General features: G+C 46.6%; 1 protein-coding gene across 4 annotated transcripts in view; it reads left to right on the top strand.

Annotated features, from left to right (window-relative positions):
• SUSD4 (sushi domain containing 4) overlaps positions 1-19,474 on the top strand; it is a 193,374-nt gene that overhangs the window by 60,460 nt on the left and 113,440 nt on the right. For all 4 annotated transcript variants that reach the window (XM_086927955.1, XM_086927956.1, XM_086927953.1 and 1 more), the window contains one exon: positions 13,000-13,212. In XM_086927955.1, the coding sequence (XP_086784081.1) occupies positions 13,000-13,212 (213 nt within the window). The remainder of the gene's footprint in view (positions 1-12,999; positions 13,213-19,474) is intronic.

Raw genomic sequence — 19,474 nt, 5'->3', positions numbered from 1 at the left:
ATGTACAGAACCAGGGAAGAAAAAACAATGAAATATTGGGCACAACGCTCGCTTTTTTTTCCCGTAATCCCGCGCCCCGCACACGCCCACGCCCCAGCACACGCCCACAGCACACGATATGAGACATGGCATGAAGGGCGGAACGTACCACACGCCCCCAGCACACGCCCACAGCACAACGCAGACACGCCCACAAGGGACTACTTTGCTGGCACGGTTCTTTTACCTTTTAAATGAATATGGTGGGCGTCTGCATAGCCTATGTCCTTCTGCTGCAACTACCCTTTCCAACGCTGCATTGGGTGTTGTGATTGGTGTTGTGGTTCCTGAGATTACCCGCCTCAAAGGTTTGGGCTCTCTCTTTATTATATTAGTACTAGCAGCCCGCCCCGGCGTTGCCCGGGGGCATAAGGGGGCTGGGGGCTGCATTTTGAGTGTTTGTGTAGTCCCGGCCGGGCCCCCCGCCCGCCTCGACATTGGTTGCACCGCTGCCCGCCCGCCTGCCTCCCAGCTGCCTCCAGCCCCCCCCAGCGTTGCCCGGGGGCAGAAGGCGGCTGGGGTTGCATTTTGAGGATTTCTTTAGTCCCGGCCGGGCCTCCCGCCCTCACGCCTTACATCAGCAAAAATCCGGACTTAGCCCCCACTCCCGGGCCCCCGCCCGCCCCGACATTGCCTTGCCCGGACCGTGGACCGCCTCCCGCCTCGCCTTACCTGAGCCGCCGCGCCACTCATCACTACTCGCCGCACGTCGGCCCTCGTCCCCACTCCTCCCCATGCGTCATCACGCAGGTGTAGGTCGCGGTCAGCGCTACGTCGCGGCCGGCGCTTGTTTTAGGGGACTACTTTTTTTTAAAACTTTATTTTTTTAACTTACGTTTATTTTTTATTTTTTGCAGCCTATGTCCATCTACACACCCTGTGGTTTACAACAATGTATTGGGTGTGTGGATTGGCGCTGTGGTTCCCGAGTTTACCTTGCCAAAAGGTGCAAGTTCTCTCTTTATAATAGTAGTATAAATAACATCACTGGTGTTCGAAGTGCTCTCAATATGCCAGAACCACCATAATGTCACCAGTGATCTCCATACGGTAACATTATGCCACAAATCCTGACAATTCTCCAGACCACCATTATCTTATAGGTTGCTACTTGGCTGCTAAAGTGGGTCAAACATGCTAATGTTACCCCTGATATCGGGGTCGGGCTGGCTGTAATGGGCATCGGGTGTTCCCCACGGGAGGCAGATTTTTTAGTGGTAGGGGCTGCTTTTGTTACTGGGGGCCGGTTTTGCAGCAGCGCTGCAATATCGGCCCCTACTAACAAAAGCAGCGGGGCACACGTGTGCACCCCATCCTCCAGGCCTGGTCAGGGAAAAGGGGTATGTTCCTACAAATTTGTCAGGGCTGCTTTGGGTTCCCAGACCTGCCCTGCATGATATAATAGTTTCCACCATGAGGACACAATACACACAATACTTCACGTTTTCCAGGGCCACCTTTATGCAGCAGGTGCCACCATATTGCCACAGGGGACAGAATACACCATGGTCACCATTTTTCGTGCAGTGGCCACAAAGATCTCATATTGTCTCCATATATGCTTACTCATAATTGCCTACAAATGGTATACATTTTTTAATGACCTAGGGTTATACTGATGCCTTTCACAAATGTACATAGCTCTCCTTTGCCTCACTGATGTATTTACTATGCAATCTCCCTGCCAATTGCAAGGTTACTGTGTTGTTCAGTAGCGCTGTGTCAAGGGTCTAGCAGTGCTAGATTAAACCTCCAAATAAAACCAAGGCAAAAATAAATAAAATGTCCCTAATTCGCCGGGGCCCTCATAATACCAGTGTACAAATGAATATGTGAAGGATCAATCAGTCAGCAGAATTGTAGAGCGCTTCTTGTCACCTGTGAGGGTATCCAGGTGCTAGCAGAGTTCAGTTGATTAGCCTAATAGCCTGGTATTCAGTGACTTTCGGAACCTAAAAGAGATGGGGCTACCCGAAGATAAAAGGGTAGCTCGTTCCATGTCTTCACTGCTAGGTAGGAGAAGGAGTGACTTCTGCATCTGCTATGTCGGTTGAGGTGAGGGTTAGAGAAAGGGATGCGGCGTGGAGGTGTCTGGTGGGCTGATAGAAGTTCTGGCGGTGGTTCAAGTAGGCGGGTCAGCAGTTGTGTAGTGCCTTGTATTCATAGTCAGGAGCTTGAACTGGCCTCTTTCCTGTACAAGGAGCCAGTGGAGTACCCTGAGATACGGGTGATGTGGGTTCATCTCAGGAGATCTAGGATGAGTCTGGCTGCGGCGCTCTGTATGGTCTGTAGTCCGAGGTGGAGGTATGCGGCGAACCCTGGAAAGAGAGCATTTCCGTTTGCCAGTCTGCTGAAGATGAGAGCCATGGGTGATGGATCATGGAATCTTCAGGACCTTTGAAGGGCCTAGAGCTGAATTCACATGCACTCATTGTATGCGTAAGCACACCTAAGAATAGAGGACTAATAAGAAAGCAACTATGTGTGACAACCTAATAGAAACATGTCGGTGGATTCCATTGGGTGCGCGTACTTCGCATCGGAGAAACCCAGTGTAGTAATAACAATTTATAAAGCTAAGCTCGAGACACACAAGACAATAAAGTGCCTAATGTAAAGGCACTGAAAATCTGCCCACTTCACAGAAAAAATAGCAATATGCCTTATGCCTAATTGAAAAGTTTTGTTGTACAATACAGAGGAAGATTCTCAGAAGAATATGGCCGTGACAATGTTCTGGTAGGAATATATGGCTCTACCAGTTGCCAAGAGCATTAGTAATGGAAAAAGGTGACCATCTCACAATCCGACCCATCTGCTACCCCTGAGTTTGAAGAAAATGTGAGGTGACCAACATGAAAAGCTTATTGTAAACAATGCAGGATGTAAAGTTGCTGCAATATACGTTTTTGGTGACGTGAAAGATAGAGAAATTTATTGAAAGTGGACTAAAATAACTTGCCTCTAGTAAAAACAGTTGTTGTTTTGCATTCTTTTATAATGACACTCCTGGAATATACTGTGAAAATTTAGGAAGGCTGTACTACCCTACTTGATCACGAAAGCATTATATCACATACTGCCAGAATTTCGAGTTTTAAGATAATGCTGCAAAAATATAGTATGTTGAATTCTAACTTCCAAAATATTGTGAAAGTGGGTGCATATAGGGCAAGTATAGATTTACTTTTAACTCCACTGATTTGTACCTCTGTTAAATGATTCATTTAATTCACTTATCCATATTTCATACCCTGTTTGGAGATGCACCTAGCGGAAATGACCAAGTGATCATTTTAGGATTTCCATTCTTGGAACCATCCAACCCAGTCATGAAATGGCGCTGCTGGGAATTCTGGGTATGGTACTAAGACTATTATAATAGATTTCTAATGGCCTCTCTAAAATCACAAGAAGAAGTGACAGCAAAACCAGGCAAAAAGAGACCATGCTTTAATCTGGATAAGTGCAACTACAACGAAGCTCATCTTGAAAGCTCTGCATGTGCTCCCATGAGACTCTAGGGATAAGTATGAAAGTCCTGTGCACCATGAAAAAAGCTCACTGGAGCAAGATCGCCGTGAGCCCACCCAGTAGTCACCAGTCAGCCACTATGCATAGAATCCACCAAAGCTAAACAAAGCTCTTGCCAAACCCTACTTTCAGAGCAAGCCTTCACCTGCAAATGGACATGCAAGATGCGGAGGCCCCCTTCCATTCTAGCCATTCTCTACCCACAGCGCATGCAGCGTGTCAATGGGCAAAAGTTGTTCAGAGGACAAAGGTAACATCCTGCCCAAACCTTTTAACGATTTTGAAGCATTGCATGCATTACTCCCCACTCCACAAGATTGTTTTACTCCCATCTGCTCTCTGGTACCACTCAAGGGCTGCATTTTAGCTGAGCAGCATCTAACCTGGATAATATTACTAACCAAAGTCTTTAATTCAACATGGATGGAGGCACAGCCGCCATCTCGTTATGAACCAGCCCGCGCCCCACTAGCCTGCCACCTACATTGCTACAGCCAGTTTTATCAATGAATCAACGGGACGACCAGGCCGTGTGGCAGTGGTGTCAGCATGACTGTGGAAGGGCTGCCATGGTAGTTTCTCTGTTCAATCTGACCCTTTCACAAGGCCATGTGTCAGAACCCAGAGTTGCCTATACCCCGAAACCTGGGGAATCCCTAGATGCAGTATTGTATGTATCTCAGGGGTACTGGAGGGCAGGAGGCCACAGTAGCTCTTAAAATTCTCATCCCCAAGCATTGCTTTTTTGGTGCACCCCAGGGAGGTTACTCTATAGCTTGCTCGGTCGCCCTAGGGTGGGGGGCTGACTTGACCTGTGTCCACATTCCCAGGACTTTTCTGAGTACCTGGGATTTCTCTGTGGACTCCCAGGGAGTTACTGAGGCCATGAAAGGGTGGTATAGGTGCCATCACTAGCAAAAGCTGGTGGGTCTATCCCGTCAGCCATGTCAGGATCATGAGTCCAGTGCCTCCCTCCAGTCTGACGTGGGACAGGGCAGCGATTCAGATGTAGGGATTCTGCCGTTCGAATTATGAATTCCCCGCTGTGTCCCAGGCATGCATTTGACGGTGGACAGGGTGGTGTCATAACCCGAGAGTATACGTAAATTGTTCTGCCCAGTAGGCAAGAACACTTTCCCTTTAAAATTACTATGTGACTAAATGTTAGCATTGAGACAGATCCAAAAATATGTAAGAGCTTCCACACAAGCGGAAGCATGTGTTTCAACTGGTTCTGGAGGCTAGAATGTTGTTTTGGGAAACTTAAGGGGTCAGAGCAAAATTATTGTCTGACTCAAAAGTATCAATTTGAGTGGAAACAACATTTCCACCCGAATAGTCAAGCCAGAGCGAGCCCCTTAGTGCTTTATTATGGCAATGGAAATTCCTGGAGCAGAGAAACTTTCGGGTGAAATTACATAAATAGAGGTCATTACGCCACTACCTCTGTTCTGGGGATCATATGTTACTTCATTTTTCTAAATCGTGTTCCCTGACTTGTATTCCTGCTGCTCTGTCTTGGTGAAAGGTGGAATAATTGGTTTACCTGTTAATCTCAAATAAGTTAACTTTTGAAATTGCAGAATAACAAACACTGAGACGAAGCAGCCTTTGCAATTAGACATTAACCAAGGAAGTAAAGAGTACCGTATAAACAATGATTTACTTGAAGTGAATGAACGCTATTGTTCAAAGGTCTCCCATTCTGCCACATGACTGCATTTCTGTTTATTAATCCATGTTCTGGTGTATTCTGTTGGACTTTGCATTTACAAAATGTTATTTACAACTTGAATCGCCGATAGATTATAAAATGTGTTTGTGTTATAGATTGAGAATGTGAAAGTGAATTTTCAAAGGGTTTTAAAGTGCCGAAAGGGATATGACCTATTTGAAATCCATATATCATTAATTGGTTTAATAGTTACCTTGCATTTTATATGTGATTCTGCACCAATATCCTCGAAATTGGTTTGCCATCATTTTCTCCAGTGTGTGGTTCGCAGTGCAGGGTGAAGTTGCATTCTGATTGGCAGATACTCCTCGAGATACCTTGCTGACGCATGCTGCAGATACTACCAGTGCTTATAAGAGCACCACTGAGGCCCATTTCCATATCCCTATTGGCAGTGGCAGAACAACAATTCTGCATTACAGCTTATGCTATGACATAGCCACCCTTAAGACAATTGTAAATAGCATAATACAGTGCTCTAGTGCCTTGGTGGGGAAAGTTATATCCAGTTGAAAAATGTCATCACCGGTGTCACTTTTTATTGCTGGAGAAGGCGTGAGTCACTGGAAATAGTGCACCTGAATGTATATTGCCTGCTGTGGTAAATTGGATACTGCAGGCGATGATCCCAGGGGCGGCTCTAGGTTCATGGTGGCCCTGGGCAGGGAGCGTAGGTAGGGGGCCCCAGAAGAGGGGGTCCGGGCGGGGCGGAGTGCGGAGGCCAGTGAAGAGTGGGGGGTCAGGGTGTTTGGAAGTGGAACAGAGCCGGAGGCCGCTAAATCCCTGCCAGGGGCTGCCACGCAAATATGTATCCAGGCGTGGTGGCCCCTGGGGTTTGGTGGCCCTGTGCAGGTGCACAGCTTGCACATGCCTAAGGCCGCCCCTGATGATCCTTACCACTGCCTGGTTAAGACGTAATTTCAAAGGTATGAATAAGAGGCCTGAACTTTCCTAAAATTCCTACCTGCACTGTGACCAGCCCGCCCGCTGTAGCTTTGGAACCAGGCGGCAGACACTAAACATTCCACACTTTTGTTGCATGCATTCTGAGGCAGCATGCCCAATAGGTTATTATTATGCTGGTGTTTCCAACTCTTGCATTTGCCACTCCAATGATACCTTCATGGAAAGACCCCTTTTCCCACACTCACACCACTGGGAAAAGCCACACGTCGTGTAGTCCTAAATACAACTTCCACAAAAACATATCTGCAGATGTTGATTTTGTGACCAAGGACCTGGCGCTTTAGAGTCGAGATACCACATTTGTGCAAAGAAGTTTCACGTGCACAAGTTTTTGTGTGAATCTTTAGTAAGCCAGCCAATCACAAAGGCAACAACTTCAGGCTGGATACAAATGTGTCACCATTACACACTATGATACTACAGCATGGTGCAACTTTGGATGTAGAGGCAAACCTGGAGGCATATTGTACTTCTTGCTCCATGCCCCTTCTTGTACTAGTAATGCATGGCGTTGACACTAGGGGCTGTAAATCACTAATGTACAACATCGAAGAATATACTCGGGTTTCTAGTTCACTCAGGCTTCAATAGTTCACATTAGCAGTACCATTGGTATGAAGACTGCAAGTTACTGTGTTAAGCAACTTTTCATAATGTACTCACCATTCACAATATTTTTATGTTGCTTAATAATAAACCAATTAGTCACTGTCTACTCTGAACCATTCAGCTACCTTTTGATCAGTGCCTGGGTCTCAGATGCTTTAGCAGAAATGCAAATAAAAAGATATCTAAAAACTGTTTCAAATATGGTGGTGTCTTTTTAGCTGGACTGGTCAATAAAGCCCCAATCTTCTAAAGGTAATAAGCAACAGTCATTGAAGATTGATTTTGCTAATGGATGCTCTACTAATTAAGAGGTCCGAAGTCACATAGCTTAAAGTAGTAATTTGAATAGTGGTTTCTGGTCTTAAAAGCTGAGTAGGTACAGAGAATTGTCCTGTCCTCTGCTGATAAACTGCAGCTGTGTTGCTGTTGTTTGGTTGGTAGAAACGCCTGTTTCGTTTACGCATTTGCTATGGTACGGTAGGTGGGAGAGGTCTCTCTATAGCTGAAAATATAGACAAAATCATAATGTTTAGAAAAACAAAACAGGAAATACATACCACATGGGGCAAGGAGAAAGTATGTGCCATACAGCACCTATTATTAACTCAGCCCATGGTGGTAATTAAAGATTTTGGGCGGATGGATGAACAAATGGTAAGTCCTTTCCAACTTAGTAGTGCTGAAAATGTATGCATGGTTCGTGGTGCACAACGTCGTATGACTCGAGTTGTTACTCAAGGAATACGGATGGGATCATGTCAATGTAAGGACTTACAAACCCTAAGTTAAATCGGCTGTCCTTTCGCTGTCCAACACAGGTATGACAAATTCTTAGAAGACAACAAATGGAACTGACCAGAGTTACTTCAACGTTAATGGTTAAGAGGAGTATAGGTTGAGTCGTATGTTTTTGAAAGATTTCTTTAATATGGAGACATAAAAAGCATTAGAAAAGTGTCACAAACGTGTATATATTTCTTAGTGTGTTTTATATTTTTCTACACACAAAGAAGTTCTAGACTGGCACCAGACCCATCACGGTTTTAATACCCATGCTATGGAAAAGTCAGATATTTCAAGACCAGTTATTCAGATTGTCCCAGCGGGATAGGTGTTTTACCACGTCTTGTGAAGGGAAGGAATGACACCAGCGCATAGGCAGTCTCAGTGTCAGGCCATGGCAAATCGATGGAGTTTAGGAGGGGGATTATGTTGTAGAATGTTTGTTTTCAGACTCCTGTGGCATCCTTCTCAATTCCCTGATTCTTCAATGAACTCTCAGGAGTTTCGCAATTGAAAAAACAAATTAATAAGACTGTTTTTTTTTCCATACTGTCATAATTTGAATATTTGAAAACCTGGAACAACTAAATTAGGAGCCTCCATGGGTTCTCTTTCCAGACACGGCAACCATGGAGCTATTCTAGTTACAAAACTGTTGTTTAGCACAAAGGGCAAGAAAGTCACTAACTATGATTTCCGTCATCTGGCAATCTCTTAAAGAATCCTACCTCTACTGTTCCTACCATTGCTTAATTTCTTGCGTGGACTACTGCAGCGGTGTGTACTGGGGTCTCTTCACCAAGATGATGGCCTAGGTCTAACATGTTCAGTCATGTGGCCAACTCGTTTTAGGACCAAAATACACATATCCCGACTCGCACCCTTGATGACCCTCCACTGGCAGTTCAAGATGCTCATATATCCCTTACACAAGGTCATGCACAAAGGAGCATGCCACTGTGCTGCTAACTGGATGCAGGCCCGGACTGGCCGTAGCGGGCACCGGGCAATCCCCCGGTGCGCCACACAGGTAGGGGGCCGGTTTTGGGCCTCTGGGAGACGATTTTGTTACAGGGCCGTTTTTGCAGCTTAGCTGTAAAATCGGCCAAAGAGCTCGGTGGCACCCACAATCCCCTGGGGGGTGGAGGGGGGGGGGGGAGGGGCGCGGCGGCGAGCACTTTGCCAGGGACGGTTTTAGTTCTCAGTCCGGCCCTGACTGGATGTTATGTAATGTTATGTCGATTTATATAGTGCACTAATCGCCGATGAGGGTATCTAGGGGCTTGAACAGGTATGTAGGCAAGTTGTCACCGCAGAGTTATTCAAATAGATGGGGCTCTACAAGCTGTCCGGACCAAAAGTCCAGAAAAAGACTCTTTTCATTAATGAGACTTTGATAGTTTGGAACAAAACTCTAGATGTCTACGGGTCACTCCTTCACAATGAAGATGATAATGGAAAATTAGGCTAAGACCTGAAACCTCACCTTCTCCGATAGGTCTGTGGCTGCAGCAGCCCTGCCTCATTGCTTCACAAGACTAATATATCTTGCCTTAGCCCAGTACCGTGGTTTGTGGGTGATCACGCATTTCCTGTCAGCTTTCTTGCCTCGTCTAACGGCAATAGACAGCAGCGATCTGATCGTGTGAGCACTATAGACATAAAATAAAGCAAATGCCATCCCACCTTTAGAAAAGGATTTGGGTCAGATGGGTTTCTGTTTTGAGCACTGAATTGAGAGAGAGCAGCAATGTGCAGAAATTAGAGGCTAGGAGAATACAACGATGGGTCGTGAACCTTGATCTTGACTCGCATTCAATGTAAAGGTTTCGCCAAGAGCATCAGAGAATATCTTAAAATAGCAGAATCTTAAGTGAACACCATCCAGAGGGTCTGACGTTACAAGAATAGTCTTCCCTTTGAAAATACTATTCTAGATTCCACAAAAATCCTCTCCAAGAATTCACTTGGACTACAGTATGTCATTTAGGGCATGACTACCAGAAGAGCAGAGTGGAATTCCCATGTCGAATTCCCAGTTTTGTTAGATTAAAAAGTGGCCTGGTGTTCCTTCCACCTGAATCCCCGGGTGCAGGGCTGCCAAAGTCCATTTTATCAGCTGGAAATTCGAGTTGGTAAAATTGCCTTGAGAATGGGATGCCAGTCCCCTGACTCCAGTGCCCACCGGCTTTTTTCCAGGGCATCGAGGAGCATGTAATGCACCCCACTGCTGGGCCACATCCTCACCTAACCTCTCCCTCGCCCACACCACTCCTCACACTTACACACTGTTATAACTTTCCAAGGGTAGGTGTATGCGTTAAACTCCACATAATTAGGAGTGCAGTCCTAGATTCTGGGCAAAAAACCCATGTGCGTGCTGTAATTCTCCATTGTATGGCGTTTAACTCCTAGCACAAGGATGTGTTTGCAGAGATACCATCCAGAATTATTTATTCCGCCCACAGATATCTTCTTCACTCCTAATCAGACCCCAGGTGGTGATAGTTGTGTCTGAAGTTCTTGCTAGGAAAGTACAATTTTAGGCTGTAAAAATAAATGAATATCTCTACTGACCGATTTTAGCTATAGCCATATTTTGATCTTTTCATTTCTTATTCTTCCTGTGAACAAGTTTATATCAATTTGGCAAATGTAGTTCCTAGATACACTCAGATCTTTACAATGTTCGTCATTTCTTACTCGGCCTTCGGCTTAACCCACCAATCCACTTACCTCGAGCCGCACGACACTTGCATTTTTCAATAAAAGAAAATCTAGATAATAACACGTCGACTGCCACATTATTTCCTAGTGTGTGCTGTTAAAATGCTATCCTCAGTGGTGAAATGTCAAGGCACAATTTGAAAAAAAAAACTAATGTCTCCAAACTAGACTTGTGGCTCCCTTCTTATTTTTCCCTCCTGGCTAAAAGTGTGTTCCACCGTGGAGGGCATTAATCAGGGCAGTCGTCAGAATCCATTAGCATCGAGCTCTCTAGGAAACTCTGATGTATTACTTTGCCCAAGGATATTGATAATATTAATAGCCCAAAGGACTTTTGCCTTCAACTGAAGTGCCCTTGGTGATGGAGCATAGTCCAGGTGCTGGGATTCACTTTGTGGCGCGCGCGCACACACACACACACACACACACACTAGATAAAACAGCAAGAGCTATTCTGTGAAATACCAAAATTTCATGTACGTGTTAGTTTTTATGTGTGCGAAATGAGCTGGAAGGCAACTGAACGATGTAATTGCTCTTGTATGTATATAGCGCTTACTGCCCTTGACAAGGCGTCTAAGCGCTTTTCAGCGAGGAGCACACTACTCTGGAACCCAAAAAGAATTAGCAGTGGATTAGTAAAGGGAAATATGAGTTCATTTGAGCGGTGGACATGCAAGTTTGTTAGTTGGATTGAACAGGATAATGGATGGATAGAAGAGGGAATAGTCGAGAAAGTGTTATTTGGGGGATCATAGTAGTAAACAGAGGTGTGGAATCAGTAAAAGGAGAGATGGAGGAGGGAGAGACTCTAGAGAGGGATTAGGGAAATCATAGTAGTAAAATGAGGTTTGGAATGAGTCAATGGAGGGATACATGAGGGATACATTTAGACAGGGCTGTTTGAGAGATCATGTGCATATATGGAGAGCTGAGAGACCATTTCAAGTCATGCACAGGAAGCAGCATTTTCCTAAATTGTATATTGATCAACATATAAATAGATTTTAGAGATCGCACAATTAACTGAGTCATCATGCTACATGGTTTGTAACTTACCACTAGAGCAGGGTTTCTTAACCTTTTGACTTTTGTGGAACCCCACAAAACCATTACAAAAATCCTGGTACCCCCACTGAGTAATTGCTGGAAGCTGGTGAAACCAGCCTAAGCATTTGCGATAAGTTGAACCGCAAACCAACACATAAAAAATACAGAAACAAGCATTCGTCGAGAAAACATACAAATTGACATATTTTAATTAATTCACAAACCAATATAAAAAAAAGAAATCTACATTTGGACATTGTCTAAATTCTATTGAGGCTCATCCAAACTATATTCTGTCTGGTGTACCTGCACTGCTTCCATGACTCATTCTGAGGATACTTCCTTAACTTTTAGAATCCAATTTCAAATTCCTTCACACTTACAGAATGTTTTAAAAGTTCAAATTGTAATTTTTGCTTCTTTATTTATATACATTTTATTAATCTATTAATAATTTTTCATTTTCTAAGCAGTCGCGGACCAACTGAATAGGCTTTCCTGGTGTCTCCGGTCCATGGGTTCAAAACCACTGCACTAGACCATACTGCTCCCTGTGCACATGGGTCCTGCTGAAAGCAGACATGGGTCCCTCTGAAACACTGTCTACTCATTTCTATAGCATTCCATCCATCGTATTTTCCACCGGTTTTAAGCTAGTCTGGCTGATGAGGGGCGATACCATGAGAATCAGACCTAGGATGCTTGTTTTCCGGTTTAGGGAGGACCTGGCCTGGCATTGCGGGCTGGGCTGTTCCAATGGGGAGAAGGGTCAAGGCTGATTTGCATTTGGCTGGATCTAAACTGGAATGGTGTGGCAACGATGTTTGTGTTGCATAATCATTTCTTCAGGAAAATGAGGGAACCACCAAAAACAGATTGTGGAGTAACTGGAGGGTGACACCGAAGGATATATAAATTGCACAACAAATAATAAAACCAATCGCTTTGCTTTATTAAGGCCTATTGCACTATTTCCGCCTGTCAAAAGCAACCGTAACATTTCTTATTTACTGAGTCTGGACTCTATCCTCACTTCTTTGCCAGTCCTTTCTACTCTATTTTGTAATGTATTTGTATTTCAGGTGTCACAGTTTGATAAGTTCATCTTTGGTAGTTGTAGAGTGTTTTATTTAAAGGTCTATGCCTATGCTCTTGGATAGAGTCAGTCCTCTACTTCATATTTTTCTTTTCTAAACATAACCAAGTCAGCCCCTTAAGAGGCCTACTATACGGAGTGCATTATTGTTGGTAACCCATGTTGAATGTTGGGATTTGAGTAATAATTTGAATAGTACTTTTGCAATAACTCTTAGTTATGTTAGGAGTTTGCAGCACTTTCACAGCGTATCTGAAATTATGACAAATTGTTCTGCATTCATCTGTTTCTGGTTTATTCTCTTTGATACCTCGTTATTGGATACATTTATTTGTACTATAGAGTGAGGATATGGGTGAAAATAATTGTTAATTGCTATACAACACTTTTCCCAGATGAACAACAAGTAGTGCATTATTAACAGAGTAATTTAATTAACAACAGTCTCTTAAAACTTCAGCATTTTCAGATTCAGATGCTTGCACCAATCCCAGTGTTCCAGACTATGGCTACTGGACGCCCAATGTAGGAGTTTTCTTTGAAAACGCTGTAGCACGATTCCACTGTCTGGAAGGATACAGGCTTAATGGGCCACCTAAGAAACAGTGCTTGCGACACTACAATGGCTCTCTCAGCTGGAAACCAATTGACGAAACCGAGTGCCTACCAGAAGGTAAGTCAACTTGGTGGTAAAGTATACAATAATTGATTAAATTGCCTAGTGTTAATTGTTCGTTCTAAAAGAGCGCAATAGGTATTTGTTGATTTATGTTTTCAGTTATGGGAAGTAGTTTAGATTCCTCAAGAACAAACCAGCCTTGATTGTTGAGCTCCCTGGATATCTGTAGAGCTAGCTAGGGGCACATTCCAGGGACACTTGTTACAGGGGCGGCCTTAGGCATGTGCAAGCTGTGCACCTGAACAGGGCCACCAAACCCCAGGGGCCACCAAGCCAATATGTATCCTTAACCCTTTCGCTGCGGCGGCTATTCCGCCGCAGCACTAACGCGGGCGGGGCGGCTGCATGCTGGTGACAGAACCGCTCCGTCACCAGCCGCGGTTGAGCTGTGCTGGTGACGGAGCGGTTCCGTCATGACCACCCCGCTCAATAGAACGGCCGCGCAGGCGCGAAATAAGCGCCGCACAGGCGCGGCGGCCGGGCCATGACGGAACCGCTCCGTCATCAGCACAGCCCAACCGTAGCTGATGACGGAGCGGTTCCGTCATCAGCAGGGGAGGGGTTAATATAATAATCCTCTGAGGATGGATACATATTTGCATGGTGGCCCCTGGCAGGGATTTGGCAGTCTCCGGCTCTGTTCCACTTCCAAACACCCTGACCCCCCCACTTCACTGGCCTCCACACCTGCGTTCCTCCTGGGGCCCCCTAATTGTTCCTCGGGAGCCCCCTACCTATGCTCCCTGCCCAGTGCCGCCATGAGCCTAGAGCCGCCCCTGCTTGTTATTCTCTCTTCTGTGACCAAGGAGCACAAGTATGATAAACTCCTCTGCATGCCCCTGGCCACTTATGGAACACAGCTTAGGTTTCAACCCCACCTCACAAGACTCATTTGTTCTCTTGTTGGAAAAGGTATATAAAATGTAATCTGCTTGCATCCCACCCATACACCGTCCATACTCACACCCACGCAAGTCTATTTATACTCTGCTAGATGCTTTCTTAAGATAGCAGTGCCATAGAAGGCTTGACACAATTTCTACTTCTGTTTGTTTTTTGTAAAGCAACTAAAGGCTTGTGAGTCAAAATATCCTTGTGGCAGGACATAACAAGCATTTGCAATGCAATAGGGCTCGCATTTTACGAGAGTTTGAGCTATTGGCAGTGCAATAGCTTAAACTCTTGCAAATTCGAGACCTATTGCATTGCAAATATTTGTGTGTTTACTAGTGCCCATGCGGTGCTTTCACATTCTTGGAGGCCACGCCCCTTTCTTTAGACAACCCATGTCTAAAGAAAGGGGCATGGGCGACAATAAAGTGAAAAGCGCCCTAGGGCGCTTTGACAAAAAAAAGCATCTGTTTGTCAAGTTGACAAACAGATGTTTTTTTTTGTAAAAGTGCCCATGCCGAGTTTTCACTTTAATAGCGACCGCGCATCTTTCTTTTTTTTTTGAAAACCTTTATTATGTAAAGAAAAAGACAATTACAGACCTACAACCACGGAGGCTGGTCAGTCAAACACAATAACATCAGCATCAAAATACACAGCTCATCAGCCGACAACCCGGGGGTACGGCAGCGACGTTTCGTGAGTATGAAGAAGCAGGTGGTATAGCTAGGATCAGTGAAAGTTTTCACATTTTATCTGTTATTTAAATAAAACCACAAACAAAAGTACAGAAAAAAAAAAGGTTGAGGCATTGCTATTTATAAACTGGCTGTCCCTGATGGCAGTGGGAGACGGTTGAAAGACGCATTGCAATTGAAGAAGGAGAAATATCGGGGGGGGGTGTAAGGGGGGAAACCCGGTAGCAATCCAATACAGTGTAATCAACAAGCTCTGAGTATAGGGAACGCACGGTCAATGGAGTAGAAGCGGATCTGGTAGGTCGGTGAACGGGGTATGCGTTCCATTGACCCCAGATCCTACCCCATTTCTTAGGCCTGCCTCGGGAAACATACACAACTTTCTCTCTGAACATGGACCAGTCCATATTTTCTTTCCACTTTAGGAGCGTTGGTGGCCTTGGGGAACCCCATATCTGGGCTATGTCCCATTTAGCAACCATATTACCCAATGTAACCCATTGAGTTTGAGCAACAGTATAATCATTTGGCTCCCAGACATTCAACAGACAACGTCTGGCCTCAGGCAACAACACAACCCCCGTCACTTCACCCATAACTGCATGCACACGTTGCCAAAACATCGCCACTTCCGGACATTCCCAGAGGATATGCAAAAAGGTAGCCAGCATACCACATCCGCGCCTACACAATCCATCCACAGAGAAACCCATATGTATCCGTCGTGGGCGTGTGACATATACCCGATGCAGTATTTTGAGTTGCACCAGCCCAAGACGTGCCGGAATCGCGACCTCTTTAGGGGAGGATATCGCGGCCTGCCAGTCCTCGTCGTCCAGTTCTAATCCGTCACTGGTCCAAATAGTCCGCAATTGCAGGAGGAGATCTGAGCGATCGTTGATAAGCTTCTTATAAATAAGAGATATTGTGCTGTCCGGGACGTATCCATCAAGCACTCTATCCTCGAGAGGGGAGGCCTCCGGGATAGAAGTGTCAGCGGGGAAGACCGAATTAATAGCATGTCTGACTTGGAGATATCGGAAATATTCCCTGTCACTCAGTTTATATTCTCGCTGGAGTGTAGCGAAGGTCTTAACTGTGCCCTTGGCCCAGAGGTCGCCCACCCTGCTGATGCCGATGAGATCCCATCTATCAAATCCCTTTGACGTCCACAGGCCACCTAATGCTTCCGCAGCATACAATGGGGTAGATTGCGTCAATTTATCCGTCCAACCCGTGGCGGCGGTCGCGCTTCCCCAAACTCGCACCACAACTGCAGTAGGGCCTGTGAGGTGCTTCCGGTCGGCTCTGGAATAGAGTGCTCGATTGTAATCTCCCCCGGGGAGTTGCCATCTGTCCATCTCAAACGCGGGGTTCGGGACAGGGCCGTACATAGCGTGGTTCACAGCACTCAACTGGGATGCCCAGTAGTAGCGCTTGATGTCAGGCAACGCGATACCTCCATCGTACCAAGGCAAGGTCAATTTCGCCAGTGCGATACGTGGTCGCCCACCCCATACCAACCGCCTCTGCAAGCCCTCAATCTCTCAAATAGCTAGCAGGTACTAAATCAAGTGTGTTTTGAATGGCATATAAAAAGCGGGGGAAGAGACATCATTTTGAACAGGGCCGCCCTTCCCAAGGGGGATAGTGGCAAGCCGCACCACACCACAACATCCGAACGAAGCCGGGAGAGCGGAGGCAACAAATTCCGCTCATAGCGGGCTTTGGGGTCCAGTGAAATGTAGATCCCCAAGTATTTAAAACCATCTCTAGAAACCGGTATCGGACAATGGCGGGGAAGAAGGGGTTCATCGTCCGTGAGTGGATAGGACTTGGCCCAATTAATGACTAGCCCGGAATTCCTCCCAAAGGAGCGTAGCACATCAAACAGAACGCCCAACGACTTACGAGGAGAGGTAAGGTACAGCAAGATATCATCAGCATAAAGTGAAATGCGGTCCTCGAAGTCAGGCGACCATCGGATGCCCTTAAGCGATGGTTCCCACCGCAGCCAAGCAGCCAGGGGCTCGAGGGCAAGCGCAAAGAGGATTCGCCAGAAGTTTAGCAAGAATTTTGGGCTCAACATTCAAGAGCGAAATCGGCCGATATGACGAGCAATTATCACGGGGCTTGCCATCTTTATGGATGACCACAATGGACGCCAGTCTCTGATCCCGAGGAAGAGAGCCGAGATCTCGCGATGACAGAAACATCTTGCGAAGATACAGTGCCATTTTGTCTGGGCATAGTTTATACAGTTCCACCGGTATACCGTTGGGGCCCGAGGCCTTCCCGGAGCGAAGTGAACGAATAGCGAGCGCTACTTCATCTGTGGAAAAATCCGCCTCCATAAGCTCCTTGTCTGAATCCGACAGGCCAGGCAGGGCGATATCTCGAAGCAAAAGATGCGAGTCCTCCTGCGGCCTATCAGAGACCGGCTTATAAGCCGCCTGAAAGTGACGGGCAAATGTTTGGACTATGTCAATCGGGTCCACGACTCGCACACCATCCATACGCTCCACAACAGGCACCACTCGGTTCAATCTATCCCTTTTGTCCAGCCATGCGACCAACTTTCCCGCCTTATCACCAACATCATACAAACGCCCCTGTTGTTCACGGTGCATCGCCTTGGCCGCATCAGTAACCAGCGCCTTATAATCAAATTGTTTCAGGGCCAGAGAATGTAGCACCTCCGGAGTGACCCCAGACCCCATCCGCCCCTCCAAGTCAGTGATCTCATTTTCCAGATCTACCACCGCGGCAGTCTTGCGCTTCCTTTCGCTGGCAATGAGGGACAAGACTTGGCCACGAATCACTGGCTTATAGGCCTCCCACAATGTTACCGGGGAGGGAACCGATCCCTCATTCTCAGCGAAATAATAGTCCATACATTTCACTATCTCCGACCTGATCTTAGGGTTACGAAGGTGCCAGGGGTTAATCGGAGCAACACGACCCTCAGCACCCAATTGCATGTCAATTGTAAGCCAAAGCGGAGAGTGGTCAGAAATCCCCCTGGCCAAATGTCTAATCTCAAGCACCGAGACTATCTGTGCTGCTGGCATGAGAATATAATCTAATCTCGATAGACTCTTGTGTGCACCTGAATAGAAAGTGTATTGGAGCTGTCCAGGGTGTAGCTGTCTCCAACAGTCAGCCAATCCAAGCGTGTCCAGGAGCCTACCGAGCCAGAGCTGTGCCGCAGGCAGAATCCTGGGGGGGCTATGATCCTCATCCCCGCTAACTACAGATTTAAAATTGCCACCCACTACCAACAACCCGTCTGGAAGCCCCAGGATCACATCACCCAGATCAGCAAACGTAGTAGACTGTAGGCTAGGGGGGACATACACAGACAAGAAGGAGACCGTTTTCCCTTCCCACCGACCCGTAATAGCCGCATAGCGGCCCCTGTCATCCAACACTACATTTTCTATCTCTAAGGGGAGGGAAGTACGTACCATGACCCCCACCCCTCTCGAACCAGAAGTGAACCCCGAGTGCGCCACCATACGGTAGCCGCGTCTGTTTAGTGCACGGCATGCATTTCCAAACAAGTGAGTCTCTTGAAGCAAAATCACATCCGGGGCACAACGTTTCAAATATTGCAATACAATACCCCGCTTTATTCTATCTCCAAGACCGTTAACGTTCCAACTCAGCAACCTAAGCTCCCCCCCTCCCCATCCCGGCAATAAGCACCCAGCCCTCCTCGCCCGGGAACAAGCACACAGAGCAGATAACAGGAAATGAAGCAGCCTCGAACAAAACAAAAAGGAAAAGGCCCCCCCCGCTACCCCCAAGGAACCCTGAAAAACACCCCCCCCCACCCTGCACCGCTGCATTAGACCAAAAAGCCACCCCAACTTGCAGTGTGCCCGTCGCCACATGAAACTAGCCTACAAAAAGAGAGAGAAAGCCCCCAGAGGAGGAAAAGGAAACCCGATCCCCCCCCACCCCCGGGTATTCACAGTATAAGCGAGTCTATTAAGAAGCCACTGCTAGAAGTCCAAAGTAACCAGTTCGCAGCTGCAGACTCACTACTCCTGTTCATCACAGCCACCCTCGGCACCTCTCGTGCTCTCGCCGCTCATACGATTTGATGACAAAGTGTCCAACCAGTCACTGGCCACATCAGGGCGATCGAAGAAAAACGCCCGCTCCTCATACTCGATCCTCAATCGGGCAGGAAAAAGCATGGCATATTTCAGACCAATATCTCTGAGCCGTCTTTTCACCCCAGTGAAACCCAAGCGCTGTTTCTGCTCCGCCTGGGTGAAGTCAGGATAGAAACTGACCGAGGCATTGTCAAATTTAGTGGGACCCGTGGTTCGCGAAGCTTGCAAGATAGCGTCCCGGTCACGGAAATTAAAAATCCTGGCGATGATGGGTCTCGGTGCGGCTCCCAGCTTCGGCTTCCCGCCGGGAACTCTATGCGCTCGTTCCACTGTAAAGAATTTACTGAGGCCCTTAGGTGCAAGATGTTTAAGGACCAGGTCCTCCACCAGAAGGTCCGTGGAGACATCCGATGAGTTCTCCGGAACCCCCACGATGCGGACGTTGTTGCGCCTGGCCCGGCTCTCGAAATCTTCCAGCCGGCGGGCAAACTGGTCGTTGGAGGTACGGAGAGTGCGGACCTCAGCCTGAGGTCCGAGACATCG

This window comes from Lissotriton vulgaris, chromosome 6 (assembly GCF_964263255.1).
Source record: "Lissotriton vulgaris chromosome 6, aLisVul1.2, whole genome shotgun sequence".
Taxonomy (NCBI): Eukaryota; Metazoa; Chordata; class Amphibia; order Caudata; family Salamandridae; genus Lissotriton; species Lissotriton vulgaris.
This window is presented reverse-complemented; position numbering and strand designations above follow the sequence as displayed.